The sequence below is a fragment of the Mobula hypostoma genome, chromosome X2, assembly GCF_963921235.1.
Source record: "Mobula hypostoma chromosome X2, sMobHyp1.1, whole genome shotgun sequence".
In the NCBI taxonomy this organism is placed as follows: Eukaryota; Metazoa; Chordata; class Chondrichthyes; order Myliobatiformes; family Myliobatidae; genus Mobula; species Mobula hypostoma.
The window spans coordinates 22,017,519-22,032,867 of NC_086129.1; the positions used below are offsets into that span (position 1 = coordinate 22,017,519).

At 41.9% G+C, this 15,349-nt stretch overlaps 1 protein-coding gene across 2 annotated transcripts in view; it reads right to left on the bottom strand.

Annotated features, from left to right (window-relative positions):
• foxred1 (FAD-dependent oxidoreductase domain containing 1) overlaps positions 1 to 15,349 on the bottom strand; it is a 47,369-nt gene that overhangs the window by 28,501 nt on the left and 3,519 nt on the right. For both annotated transcript variants that reach the window (XM_063038702.1, XM_063038703.1), the window contains exons 2-6: positions 8,277 to 8,497; positions 7,470 to 7,580; positions 5,961 to 6,079; positions 3,678 to 3,772; positions 1,827 to 1,928 (exon numbers count right to left, since the gene is read on the bottom strand). In XM_063038702.1, coding sequence (XP_062894772.1) covers positions 1,827 to 1,928; positions 3,678 to 3,772; positions 5,961 to 6,079; positions 7,470 to 7,580; positions 8,277 to 8,497 — 648 coding nt within the window. The remainder of the gene's footprint in view (positions 1 to 1,826; positions 1,929 to 3,677; positions 3,773 to 5,960; positions 6,080 to 7,469; positions 7,581 to 8,276; positions 8,498 to 15,349) is intronic.

Genomic DNA, 15,349 nt, shown 5'->3' on the forward strand with positions numbered 1-15,349 from the left:
AACGGGAAGTGCGAGGTGTGGGAACTATAAGGTTGGTAGCAGTGGATGGGAGATCCCCTGAGCGGATAAAGTCGGTGATGGTGTGGGAGACAATGGCCTGGTGCTCCTTAGTGGGGTCACGATCCAGGGGTAAATAAGAGGAGGTATCCGCGAGTTGTCGCTGTGCCTCGGCAAGGTAGAGGTCAGTACGCCAGACTACAACAGCACCCCCCTTATCGGCGGGTTTAATAATAAGGTTAGGATTAGTGCGGAGGGAGTAGAGAGCAGAGCGTTCCGAAGGAGTGAGGTTGGAATGGGGACAAGGTGCGGTGAAGTCGAGACGGTTGATGTCCCAACGGCAGTTAGCGATAAAGAGATCCAGAGCAGGCAGAAGACCAGAGCGGGGTGTCCATGAAGAAGAGAAGGGTTGAAGACGGGAGAAGGGGTCATCGGTGGGGGTGGAAGAGTCCTTGCCGAAGAAGTAGGCTCGGAGACGGAGACGGCGGAAGAAGAGTTCCGCATCATGGCGAATGCGGAACTCGCTGAGGTGTGGGCGAAGGGGGACAAAGGTGAGGCCCTTACTGAGGACAGAGCGTTCTGCCTCCGACAGTTGAAGGTCGGAGGGGATGGTAAAGACCCGGCACGGATGAGAGCTGGGATCAGAGGGGGGAGGGGGGAGGCTGGGGGTGTCAGTGAAGAGGGGAGGGTTGGGGTGAGAGGAAGATGGAGCCTCTGAGGACCCAGGAGCTGACGATGGGATCTGAAGGAGATGGGATTGCAGAGTGGTGGTGGGGGAAAGGGAGACGGGAGTCACAATAGCAGCACATAAAGACCCGGCCTGGAGTTCAAGGCTGGAATCTTGAGAGCTCGGATCAGAGGGGGGAGGCTGGGGGTGTCAGTGGAGAGGGGATGATTGGGGTAAGAGGAAGATGGAGCCTCTGTGTACCCAGGAGCTGACGATGTTTAAAGCAGAGTTTGACAGGTTCTTGATTAGTAAGGGCATCAAAGGTTACAGGGAGAGGGCAGGAGAATGGGGTTGAGAGAGAAAATAAATCAGCTAAGGTCAAATGGCAGAACAGACTCGATGAGCCAAATGGCCTACATCTTATGGAAACAGCATCCATCTTTCAAATATTTTCTTCACAATAAGATGCACAGAACAAAACAGTATTTATACACCACATTGTGAGTGGCAAAAAGAATGGAACCAAGTATTCTTAGATTTACTTCTCATATTGCTGTGGGCTTTGTGATGGCAACTCAATTGGATGGATTATATTTGTGTCTCAGACATTAACAGTGGCTCATTGGCTGTACTCCCATTTCAGCAACAACTGGGTGTAAAAGAAGGTACCGTATGAATTAAATTCTCTCTTTCAGACAATGGCACATAAAAATGACCAAGATTATCAGCTTAATCTGTAAAATGAGCTCCTACAAACAACTTCCAACTGTCAAGGAGCTGCAAAACCCAATTGATTAGAGGCCAACTGCTTGAAAGGCTTGACAAGCCAGGTGGAAGGAGTATGTTTTCCCTGACCAAGGAACACAGTTGGAGAATAAGGGTCAAGATATTTAGGACTAAGATTAGCAGAAATGTCTTCATACAAAGGGTGATGTACTCTCTAGCCAAAAAGGCTGAGGAGGCTCAGTTGTTGAGTTCACTCAAAACAAAATAAAACAGCACTGAATATTTCTGCACATTAACATAATCAAGGGTTAATGGGACACTGCTGGATAATGGTGTTAAGATAGAAAAGTGAGACACGAAAGGCATAGCAGGTTTGATGGCCCAAATGACCTACTCCTGCGGCTACTTGCATTTTTAAATATACACATGTCCTTACCCACCACCTCTCCATGACACTGATGAACGCCCATTGAGATGGCCTTCCTACGGAATGCATTCAGTAGTAGCCAGGGATCGAACCAGCCTTCATTCTCCAAACCTACGCCACAGATCATAAAATGAACAACTTGTAGGCAAATTCAGAAAAGTTTGCATTTTCATTTTACTGGAGTGTTACTTCCACCTAGATCCTTTTAGGGTAACATTTGCTATCCCAATTCCAGTCATTTCATAGACAGCAGAATTTCAGTTTTGGTCCAGGTACAATTACAAAGCACAAATTGAAAACTAATGATCTTAAATGCCCATCAGATGCACTTAAAACCAATGATTGAATCAAATTACTTGGAAGTGGGAAGTAAGTACATGTGTCTTTTTTCTTTAATCACTGACGCTTTTGGTTGAGGAGTATGCACAACAAAATTCCTCTTCTGCTTTTGGAATCATGTAGTGCAACCTTTTTCAGCCTTAAAATCTATATTCCCAATAGTTCATCAATATATCAAATTAGTAATAATGGATTTTTATCTGCCAAAGTTGTTGACATACATGGGTTTTCAATTGCACAATGCTTTGATTTTTAAATTTTCAATCTTACCTAAAACGTTTCATGGCCTACTTCATCATAACTAAACTTAAATTACCTTTACACTGGGACTCATGCCTTCAGCTCTGGAATTTCAGCCTTTCTTTCTTCCTTTAGGCATTTCATAAAGCCAAATAGTTGATAAACTTTTGACCATATTCCATGTGTGCGTAATGGTTTTCTTAACACTTAACTAAATAAGCTCAGGTCGTTTACCAAGGTTAATCCATAAAAAGATATCTGTTGTTGTGATATTCACCAAGTTCTCTCTGCGTTGTTTTTTGGTCTCTTTTGTAACTGCAATTAAATACAATCCCACAAACTGGAACTTCAGAAACAAAACATTATCTCACAATCTAATTCTTGGTTAAGGGGAAAATGGGGAAAATACACCACTCTACATAGATGCTAGAAATCTAAAATAAAGAGTAAATGTCAGAAAACCTAGAAGGACAAGCACCATTTATGGAAAGAGAAACAGTCAACAGTTTGGGTCTGTGACTTTTTGTTAGAACTGGGAAAGGGGGAGATACAAGTCAGACGTCAGTATCAAGAGATGTTCAACTCTTTTTCACTTACAAACTCACGACCAGGAACACTTACTACATTACATTAATATTGGGAGCATGAAATGGAATTTGGACAATAGACAATAGGTGCAGGAGTAGGCCATTCAGCCCTTCGAGCCAGCACCGCCATTCACTGTGATCAGGGCTGATCATCCACAGTCAGTATCCAGTTCCTGCCTTATCGCCATAACCATGGATTTTCATGAACAGTGCCATCATGAGATTGTGGAGATCTCTTTAATTGCAATTTGTTAAGATCAGCCATTTTATAGTAAGTAGTGCAATTTTATGGTGAGTATTAAAATTCAACAGAGAATGTTAGATGCAAATCCCTCCAATCTGCTAATCATAGATTTTAAATTTTAGATAGACCTATCCTCATTCTTGGTAATCAGGAGACCACGGTATAACATTTCTACTATTTCAAAACAGATGTCATTGAGAAATTCAACAGTTTGGCTGCTCCAATGAATGGAAAACAGCTTTCAGTTTTCTTCTTCAGAGCTTGGGTGATGCAGTGTGCTGGGGTTGAATAGTATTACATGCTGGATTTAGTTGTTCTACACTTGACCAGCATTTAGTAGTTTTAACAAAAGCCCGCTAAAATGCAATGATATTTCACACATTCTTCAAAACAGTCAGTTTTTAAATAATTATACTTTTTATTATCAGTTACTTTCCAAGATGGACTCACCATATGAAGCCAAAGCAATGCCATCTGTGTTGATCCATGGGAACTTCCTTTGTAACTGCTGAGGTGTTAAGAGAGTGACTGCTGCTCCCTGACTCCTGAGAACCAAACATTACATTAACTCCACCTTCATATCGCTCTTTACATTTCACTTTGACATTATTGTAGATTCACCCCACAAAGCAATGCCGCTATGTCTACATAAAGGGTCTGAAGTAACTGCTTCTGAAGATCAACTCCTCATTTTCTTACCACTAATGACAAGTGAAAGAAACCCGATCCTCCACTGATCCACAATGCTATAAATCAAGCATCATTGATCTGTTACACTGAGAACTGGCAGCTCCCAAGCTGCATCATTGTAAAAAATGCTTCCCTTTGTCACAGTCCCACTCCAGGGGTTCCCAACCTGGCGTCCAAGGACCCCTTGGTTAATGGCAAGACTCCATGGCATAAAAAAGGTTGGGAACCCTTGAGCTAGACAGTAGAGAGCAAATAGATCATTCTTTGGAAGCCAAGCTAGTAAATGAGTATTCCGATCCCCACCTAATCAACAAGACAAACTCAATAAGAATTTTCTTAAAGAAATTCTGCAGATGCTAGATATCTTGAGCAACACACAAAATTCTGGAGGAACTCAGCAAGTCACTGGAAGGTGGAGAAATTGATGTTCATGTTAAACAGATGGAATATGAAGTATTGCTCCTCCAACGCAAGTGTGGCTTCATCATGGCAGCAGAGGAAGCTAACGACTGACAAGTCAGAATGAGAATGGGAAGTGAAATTGAAATGGGTGACCACAAGGAAATCAAACTTTTTGTAATGCTAATAATTTTCTAGTATATACTGTACACCTGTTTCAATAAGATTGGGCTCTGAGCTGAAGATACCAGAAATACTCACCAAAGCAGGCAGTGTCTATAGAGAGAAGAACAGAAAGAATATTTCTGGTCAATGACCTTTAATTAGAACACTGCCAAAACTCAGTTCTAGTCATAGTCATACTTTATTGATCCCGAGGGAAATTGGTTTTCGTTACAGTTGCACCATTAATAATTAAATAGTGATAAAACCATAAATAATTAAATAGTAATATGTAAATTATGCCAGGAAATAAATCCAGGACCAGCCTATTGGCTCAGGGTGTCTGACCCTCCAAGGGAGGAGTTATAAAGTTTGATGGCCACAGGCAGGAATGACTTCCTATGATGCTCAGTGCTGCATCTCAGTGGAATGAGTCCCTCTGGCTGAATGTACTCCTGTGCCCAACCAGTCCATTATGTAGTGGATGGGAGACATTGTCCAAGATGGCATGCAACTTGGACAGCATCCTCTTTTCAGACACCGCCGTCAAAGGGTCCAGTTCTATCCCCACAACATCACTGGCCTTACGAATGAGTTTGTTGATTCTGTTGGTGTCTGCTACCCTCAGCCTGCTGCCCCAGCACACAACAGCAAACATGATAGCACTGGCCACCACAGACTCGTAGAACATCCTCAGCATCGTCCGACAGCTGTTAAAGGACCTCAGTCTCCTCAGGAAGCAGAGACGGCTCTGACCCTTCTTGTAGACAGCCTCAGTGTTCTTTGACCAGTCCAGTTTATTGTCAATTCGTATCCCCAGGTATTTGTAATCCTCCACCATGTCCACACTGACCCCCTGGATGGAAACAGGGGTCACCGGTACCTTAGCTCTCCTCAGGTCTACCACCAGCTCCTTAGTCTTTTTCAGATTAAGCTGCAGATAATTCTGCTCACACCATGTGACAAAGTTTCCTACCGTAGCCCTGTACTCAGCCTCATCTCCCTTGCTGATGCATCCAACTATGGCAGAGTGATCCGAAAAATTCTGAAGATGACAAGACTCTGTGCAGTAGTTGAAGTCCGAGGTGTAATTGGTGAAGAGAAAGGGAGACAAGACAGTCCCCTGCAATCTAATGCAAATCAACCTAAAATGTCAATCCTGTTTTGCTCACTAAAAATCCTGCCTGATTTGAGAGTAAAATATGGAAGTTTTAGTTTTAAAGTTCAGTTTTATGGTATCAGTGGTCTTTTTTTTAAGCCCTAGGATTGGATTTAGCTGTATTCCTAAGATTTAGTAGGGTACTAATTCTATGAGTTTGACAAAAATATGAGGCACCCCACTGCAAAATGAGTCTTGCATTTTATAAAGACAACAAAAAAAAACTGGAAGAAAAAAAGTCATTGAAAGTAACAGATAATCCCTGTTCATCAACTCTTCACTAATTCCTTGTATGGTAGGGCTTTATTATTAAAGTATCTCACCTCTGAATATTGTAATTTTCTGCCAAGATATCGCTCTGCTCCTTCCCAGCTAAAAAGAGATATCCTGATGGATTAAAGTGAATATCCACAGGGTCCTCATTCACTACGTTCAAGTGTTCCTGTTGGGCAAACATACAATGAGCTTCACCTCGTCACTAGTCTTTCTTTAGATTACTCTACCAAGCACACTATTCATTTACCACACATTGTTCCTAATTATAGAAAACCAATGTCCCATCCAATGGTTCAGAGGCTACAAATTTAATAATTATTTAAATACATTACTATGTTGTGTACAATTTCTCAAATATTCCACTAGGCCAATCAAGAAGAATTAGTTCTGGAGACTTTGATACTATGGTCAGCAACACTGAAAACAAAAAAAAGACTAAATGGTGTGTTTATTGTTTTACCTTTCTTTCCTTCCCCACAAAAACTCAGAAAATTTTACTCCACATCTCAAATTTCTGGGAAATGATTTGTGAATTCTGCAAGGGCAAATTTCCATTACCCAAACAGCCCTAATGGGGGCGGGGGGGGGTTGTCTATATAGAGAATTTTACACCATTTCATTGGGAGCATATGGAAGCCCACTTAAAATAGCAAAAGAGTGGAACAAGTACACACCCAGCCAAAATCCTCCTGTCCCACCTACAGCAAAATTTTCAGGTTCAACATTAGCCTCGTCAGCCACAAGACAAGAGCAAAACCAATACATACTTGACCCAGAGATACTGCTTAACAGGACTGTCCGTGTGGTTTCTTCCAAACGCTAGGTTTCTTTCCACATTCAAAAAAAATTAAATGGTGACTTGTAAACTGGCCTTAAGAATGACCTTTTGGATAAACTGTGCTAGCAAATGGAGCTTGCATGTTGGTGTAGACTCAAGAGAGTTCAAGGGCTTGTTTCTGTGCTGTATCTCTCTCTATGACTCCATGACGAAATGAAGTTCAAAAGAACGCTGTCCTGTCTATTGAATAATACGTTAAACTGAGGTTAAAAAAATCCATGGTACCATTTCATTATAATGGGGGAACCTTCCTCTGGTAATCCTGGCTATTAGCTATCCCACAATCAACATCATTACCTCGTCAATATTTATGGGAGCTGTGTGGGCCTTATTCTGCGCCATGTTTCCGACATTACGACAGTGACTGCAACATGCACCTGAGATGATCATTTTATTTTTCTTTCAGATTGAGGAGCTGCAGCTTTGTTCTCTAAGCTTTGCTAGTGAGATGTGTGTGCAGGGGAGGAGAAAGGTCAAATTTGCCAAGGGTTCCTTTGTCCTGGGAGAAGAATCAGACTCAACCGTGCTTTCCCACCACTCACTGCCTTGTTCTTATGAAGAATAATGTTTCAGATAAAGTGAAAAACTACTAAAGCTGGATTTTCATTTAAAACTTCTAATCTTACATAAAGATTCCAACCCAGGCTCAATTAGGAAAACCAAAAATACTAGGCAACAGCTAGCATGATGAGATAAGGGCCGTGCATTCCATCAGTACCTGGATATTGCGAAGAAAACGAGCAGACTCAATTGACAGATGGATATTTTCTGGCAGAGAGAACTGTTGGCGAATCCCTCCCACTGACAAGACTGTGGAGGATCTGGAATACTACATGGAGAGAAAGGAGAAATTCAGTAAAATGCTACTGGATATGTTCATCCTTATAAACTGCTGTGCTTTTCAGATTGGCAACATCGTCACCCCTACCTCTGATCTGTGCTGAAGCAGAGTCAAAGCAGTAACTTACAAAAGGGAATTGGATATTTAGTTGGAAAGGAAACAATGGAAAGGTTATGGATAAAAAGCAAGTAAGTAGGATTAATGGAATAACACTTTCAAGGAGCACAATGAACTGAATAGCCTCTAACACTGTACCAATAGCCACTCTAAATATCATTAGCACTAGTAATGGAAAACATTTTAATTCAAAACAGAACCCCAGGCAGTTTAGGAGCTATTAAGACAAAGGATTAGTCCAAGAGTTTGGTTTTTAAAGATGATTGTTAAAACTTAAAATATGTGGAGGGACAAAGGGGCTTTAGTAAAGAATTTAATTCATGATGCAAGCATGACTTCAAACATCAATTTAGAACAGTTATTTGACCAATGTTAGACTCTAAACAGTCAATCTGACTATCAAATATTGCTTGATGTGAAGTTGCTAGTTATATTAAAGATACTAGAGTAATACATGCTATTGCTGAAGATTTTTATGCTAACATTAAGATCTGTTTTATTATCGCAATGCGCAAAGAAGTGTTTGTCTCAGTAAATGAATAATTTCTCTGATAGATGTCCACTCACAGTTGGGTCTCTCTCTACTACCACCACACGAACTCCTTCCCGGACTGCCTCTTTTTTCTTCAACCAGTATGCAGTAGACCAACCTACTACCCCTCCTCCAATGATGACGACATCAGCCCACTCAGGAGGTAAGCCAGAGGTCTGGTGCAAGGGGCTCCAATCACTACCAGGGAGTGCTTCCTTGACTTTGTGTTTGAATTTGGCAAATTCATTTTCTAGATCTGGAAAAGAAATGAGATATTTTAAACACAAGAGATTCTATAGATGACAGTTCTCAGCCTGAAAAAAATTCAACTGTTTATTCCCCTCTATAGATGCTGCTTGCCTTGCTGAATTTCTCCAGCATTTTGTGTGCTGCTCAGTAAAGGAGTTTTGCATACCTTCACAGTGGTACATCATTAGACAGTAACACAAATCTTCAATCATCACCCCATACACGTGCACAATCCAACAGTAAAATATAATCAGGCTTCAAAATAGATTATGTTCCTAGGAAGCCCAAAAGTCCCACTGCTAAATGAAAATCATAAAACTGCAGATACTGTAAATCTGAAATAAAATTTGGGCCTAGCAGCATCCGTGGAAGAAGTTGTACTGCTTATTAATACCCTGTTTAGAAATGGCTTAATATAGATCAGGAATCAAACTAACATTTCTGGTGTGCATATGCTAACAACCACAGTTGCCAACTGAGTGGCTAGTTGGAGCTGTTCACTTGTTGAACATTGGTAAGATACCAAATTTTGAGTGGGACAATTAATTTTGAAAGTAGTTGATAACTGTCTTGGAGAGTTCACACCAAAAGAGAAAAAAAATTAAGGCAGGGAGCACTGTATTCAATTTGACACCAAACTAGCTTTAGGACCTACTTGGCCAACCAGGTCAAAGACAGAATTTACGAAGAGTCTCTATGACTACAAGATTTTAGAATGCATTCCAAAGTTTGAATTTTGGCAGTGGAAGAAATAACAGTCATAGGAACAACATAAATTGAGAATATGGAGAACTGACAGCAGTCCAAAGTAAATAGGCAGTCCCATATAGACTATTTTACATGTTTTTCTTAACACAGATATCCAATCTGCTAAAACAACTCTATTTCAAGAAGACCTAACACAGTAATTTTGCACTCAATACAGAACTTAGGAGCTTAGGAGACAATGGCACCCAATTGCAACTCCTTTGCTTGCATCCTTGGAAACAGCTCTATTTCTATCTTTAATATCTCTATTTTTCCCTTTCAGGGTTCTTTTGAAAACCCTGAACTGGAGTTACATACTGACTTCGGTTCTTTGTGGGAATGGGACCCGCTCTCGGGGTCTCAGAGCTGGCCGTTATTCAATATACCGAGGGCATGGCCTAGATTATTAGCTCATCTTCGGAGCTTCGGGATTTCGTGGCTCTGGAGGTGGGCAGGCTTGAGGTCGGTGCCGCTGCAGGGAATCGGTGTGTTGTTGGAGACGGAAAATATCTGGGTGTGTGCTCAAAGACCCAAGTTCTTTGGGCACAGAGCCTGGAAAAAGTGATGCAACAGACTTTTAACATCGTAAACCAGTGAGCTGTTTGTTATGTCTCCCCTCTCACTGTGAAACACAGACACCTCTTTTTTCCTTATTAGGGAGAAAGAGAGAGCCTGTGGTATGTCGAATACTGGGTGAATGAGTAGTCTTTGGGGTACTGCAAGTCTGTGTCTTTATTGATGCTTTGCTGCATGCTTGAGTGCTCAGTGGGGGGTGCCGTTGCTTTTTTTTTCTGGTTGGGGGGGGTGTCATTGCCTTGCTGCTGCATGTGCGTGGGAGGGGGGAGCTTTGAGGTTCTAACATTTAACTGTCATTCATTCTTTGGGGTACTCCCGTTTTCGTGGACGGTTGCTGTGACGACAAACCAAATTATCAGACGATTGGTGCTAATGAGAGAGAGAGATAAGGGAGACAATGGAGAAACATTCAAAATGTTAATGAGAGAGGAGAGAGAGATAACGAAAAGAGACACTTCAGAATACTGACAGACCGGTTGCTTTGAACCTGAACTGTTTGAAGTTTGATGGACAGCTGATACCCCAGCAGGGGGATAAAAAGAACAGGTTCGCTAAGGCACGACAGACACCACGAGATCACGAGATAACGAGACCCTGGAAGGGCAGTGTGCCCCCCACAAGTTAGTGGGAGTTTGGAGGTCTGGTTCGAGGGAACCGACCATAGACTGACAGGGTGAAAAGGTACGATCGGCAGGAACCTGGTGTGTGTGTCCACCCTTGCCTGGGTACTGGGTTCACCGCGGAAGAACGGTCGTATCCGGAACGGAGGGGTCACAGTCGGTGACCACAGCGGGATAGAAGACATAAAAGGGTCCACCCGAAAGCCAACTGCGAAGAACATCAAAGGTCCGCTTGAATCAAAATTTGCATTTCTCTCTCTCCCCCCAACAGCACAACAGCGATTACTGCAAACTGTACTAAGCTGAACTGAACTCCGCGTCACTTGAGACTGATCATTTTACCCCTAGACTGTGATAGAGCTTGGTTGATTCCTATTACCTTAGTTCTGTGTACATGTGTGTTTTATCATTGCTAACCTGTTGCATTAATATCCGTACGATTAGAGCACTGTGTTACTTATTTCTTTAATAAAACTTTATTAGCTTCCAGTAATCCAGACTCCAACTAGTGGTCCATTTCTGCTGGTTTGGCAACCCAGTTACGGGGTACGTAACATTGCGAAGAAAAAAATTTCATTATCTGTATTGTATACATTTCTCTCCATTAAATGTACCTTTGAAACTAATGCTAACTGCAAAGGTATTCCTCCCAGTAAGGATCTATGATCCACAAGGGCAGAGTTTGAAGAAGAGCCCATAAAGGTTTGCTTCAAAAAGTAGCTGCTCACATGACAACTGGGATGCACAATTTTCAATGTCAAATTTTACTGACCCAAACTGATTTAGTCAGCGTCACCTGACTGACACAAGGAACTGGAATTTTGCTGTCAGCAGGGAGCACAGTCAGCTCGCCATTAACCACTGAAATTTATAATAAAAAAAATTTTAAGACTATAAGACATAGAAGCAGAATTAGGCCATCTGGCCCATTGAGTCTGCTCCACCATTCAGTCATGACTGATCCTTTATTTTTAAATCTCACCCTCAATCCCAGTTACCAGCCTTCTCCCCATAACCTTTGATGCCATGTCCAATCAAGAACCTACCAATCTCTGCCTTAAATACACTCAACGACCTAGCCTCCACAGCTGCATGTGGCAACAAATTCCACAAATTCACCACCCTTTGGCTAAAGAAACTTTTCCGCATCTCTGCTTTGAAAGGGCGCCCCTCTATCCTGAGGCCGTGTCCTCTTGTCCTAGACTCTCCCACCATGGGAAACATCCTGTCCACATCTACTCTGTCTAGGCCTTTCAACATTTGAAAGGGTTCAATGAGATCCCCCGTCATCCTTTTGAATTCCAGCAAGTACAGACCCAGAGCCATCAAACGTTCCTCATATGGTAACTCTTTCATTCCTGGAATCATCCTTGTGAACCTCCTCTGGTCCCTCTCCAATGCCAGCACATCTTTTCTAAGATGAGAAGCCCAAAACTGTTCACATTACTCAAGGTGAGGCCTCACCAGTGCCTTATAAAGCCTCAGCATCACATCTTTGCTCTTGTACTCTAGACCTCTTGAAATGAATGCTAACATGGCATTTGCCTTCCTCACCACCGATTCAACCTGCAAGTTAACCTTCAGGGTGTTCTGCATAAGGACTCCCAAGTCCCTCTGCATCTCAGATTCCTGGATTTTCTTCCCGTTTAGAAAATAATCTGCAAATTTATTTCTACTACCAAAGTGCATGACCATGCATTTTCCAACAAGTCCTTCTGCAGCCTACCCAATTCCACAACACTACCTTCCCCTTCACCATCTTTGTATCATCTGCAATGAGTTGGGTCAAAACCCTGTACCAATTAAATTTATTGTTATCAGTGAGTCATGGAATAGAAGGGGCACCATGTGAAGGTTGCATTAGGGTGGCAATGGACTGCAAAGATAAAAATTATACTTCATGCAACACCACAGACAGAGGAAAAGCCAGTGAGATAGTGGGTCGCCTTGAAAGGCAAGGAAACTAGACCCTTTATGTCTATCCTTTAAGTCAGCCTTAGATTCCATTATGCTAGTGGTGTTACTGTTACATTTTACCTGTGGTTCAGCTCCAGAATTGCAAAAAACAATCAAATTCTTTGGGTTACAACATCCACTGAGATACCATTTTACTAAATCTTTCAGTTCCTGTTAATTTTTCTTTTATGATCAAAGCATTGTTTATGTTTAAGTAAGACTAACATTACACGTTCTTAACTTGACAGTTTAGAAAGATACAATTTCACATGACAAAAATACATATACTGCTACTTGAACAACAACATTGCCAAATGTAATGGTGCACAAAAGACCAAAGGGTTCACCTTGATGGCTTAAACAAACTCTTTACTCATGAACCCACTGTTTTCACCTCGATTCTCAGGTCCAGTGACTTCCTCGTCCCTAACATCAAGACAATCCAATCATCTTTGTCACTTCCCTCCCATCATCTGGTAGAACAACCTTTCAAAGATAGCTCTTGGCCAAGCATTGAACTTCTTTCTTATTAATCATTATGTTCTCCAAGTCCCTCTTGTCCATAATACTGATCTCGTGCTCTATTGATCATTTTCTCATCATACCATTGACCTATCAAGTTAATCTTGATTTCACATTAGCTAATCTTGTTAATTGTGCTTTTGTTTCAAGTACTGTCCACTTATCAAAGCTTCTGCAGTGAAAAAAAAATCAAAGTCAAAAGTCTGTATGAGACTTTGATCTTGATCTGTATGAACAGTACGCAAGCAAGTTTTCCATTGTATCCTGGTACATTTAACAATAATAAACCAACATATTCCAGAAGATTTAATGATTCGCTTGATTTGTCACATGTATGTAAAAAAATTGAAGCCTACAGTGATCTGGATCATTTGCGTCATATCAAATCAGCAAGGATTGTGCTGAGGGAAGCCCAAAAGTGTTGCCACGTTTCTGATGCCAACACAACATGCTCACAACTTACTACCCCTAACCATATAGTCTTTGGAATGTGGGAGAAAACCAGAGTACCCACGGAAACCACCATGGTCATGGGAAGAAGTACAGATTCCTTACAGACAGTGGTGCCAACTGAACTACGATCAGTCATCACTGATGCTGGAAAGCAATTGTACCAACTGCTTTGCTGGCATGCCACAAGAATCAAATTTTAATGATACAGCTGATGGAGCACTTGAACGGCAACCAAAAATAGACATGATCAAGGTGAGTTCGATGTAAACCAGGCTAATGTGCTGGTTGAGGTTAAGAAAGACGTGGTGTTGGAGCCTCTGGACAACCGGATAGATAGATTCTTAGCACCACATGGGATATACCTCAGGTTACTATGAGAAGAGATTAGTGGAGTGTTGATGATGATCTTTGTGTCCACCCTGGCCACAGGAATGGTACCAGATGATTGGAGGATGGCAAATGTTATTCTGTTGTTAAAGAAAGGTTATAGGGATAACCCTGAAAATTTTGGACCTGTGAGCCTTGCATCAGTGGTGGGCAAACTATTGGAGATGATTTTTTAAGGATACCATATAAAGGAATTTGAGAAGTATTGTTTTATAAAGGATAGTTAAGACAGCTTTGTGAGGGGCAGGTTGTGTCTCATGAGCCTAACTGAGTTTAGCAAGGAGGTGACAAAACAAATTGATGAAGGTGGATGCAGTGTATACAGACTTGACTTTAGCAAGGCATTTGACATAGCTCCCCACGGTAGGCACATTCAGGAAGTTATGAGGCACAGGATCCATGGAAACTTGGCTGCATGGATTCGGAATTGGCTTACCCACAGACGGCAGAGGATGGAAGTAGATGGAACATATTCTACCTGGATGTCGGTGACTAGCAGTGCTCCACAGGGATCTTTTCTGGGGCCCCTGCTCTTTGGTACTTATTTATAAATGACCTCGATGAGGAAGTGGAGGAGTGGGTTACTAAGTTTATAGGTGACATTAAGGTTGAGGGTGTTGTGGATAATGTAGAGGGTTACAATAAGATATGGACAGGACACAGAGTTGGATGAAGTGGTGGATGAAGTTCAGTCTTGAAAAGGTGACACACTTTAGAAGATCAAATATGAAGGCTGAGTACAGGGTTAATGACAGGATTCTTAGCAGTATGGAGGGACAGAAGGATCTAAGGATCTTAGGATCCAAGTCCACAGAGTCCTCAATGTTACTGCGCAAGCTGATGGAACAGTTAAGAAGGCATATGGTATGCTGATGTTAGTCAGGGGATTGATTTCAAGAAACATGAACTTGTGTTGCAGTTCTATATAAATCAGGTTAGACCACACTTGGAGTATTGTGGTCAGTTCTAGTCACCTCATTATAGGAAAGATGTGGAAGCTTTAGAAAGGTTGTAGAGGAGAGTACCAGGATGCTGTCTGGATTAGAATTTATTTAAATTTTAAATCCATCCCACAACGTGAGGGAGTAAAAATCTTTGCATTATGACTCCATTGCAATGTATTGACATGTGAATTTAAAAGTCTAATGGCTTGTAGAAAGAAGCTGTTCTGCAGCCTGTTGGTCCTGGCTTTAATGCTGCCATAGCATTTGCCAGACGGAAGCAATTGAAAGAGTTTATGGTCGAGGTGACTGGTGTCCCCGATGATCTTCCAGGCCTTCCTTCTGCACCTGCTGCTATAAATGTCCTCAATGGAGGGAAATTCACATCCACAGATCTGCTGTGCTGTCTGAACCACTCTCTGCAGTGCCCAACAATCAAGGTTGGTGCCGTTCCCATACCAGGTGGTGATACAGCCAGTCGGTCTTACAAGGAAAGGTTGAAAGATGACTTTTTACAGGTGTATAAGATTACAAAAGGTGTACTGTAGATAGAGTGGAGAACAAGCACTTTTCCCCCCAGGGTGGCAATGGCCAACATTGGAGGACATACGTTTCAGGTGAATGGAGGAAAGTTTAGAAAAGGTATCAGAGGTAGTT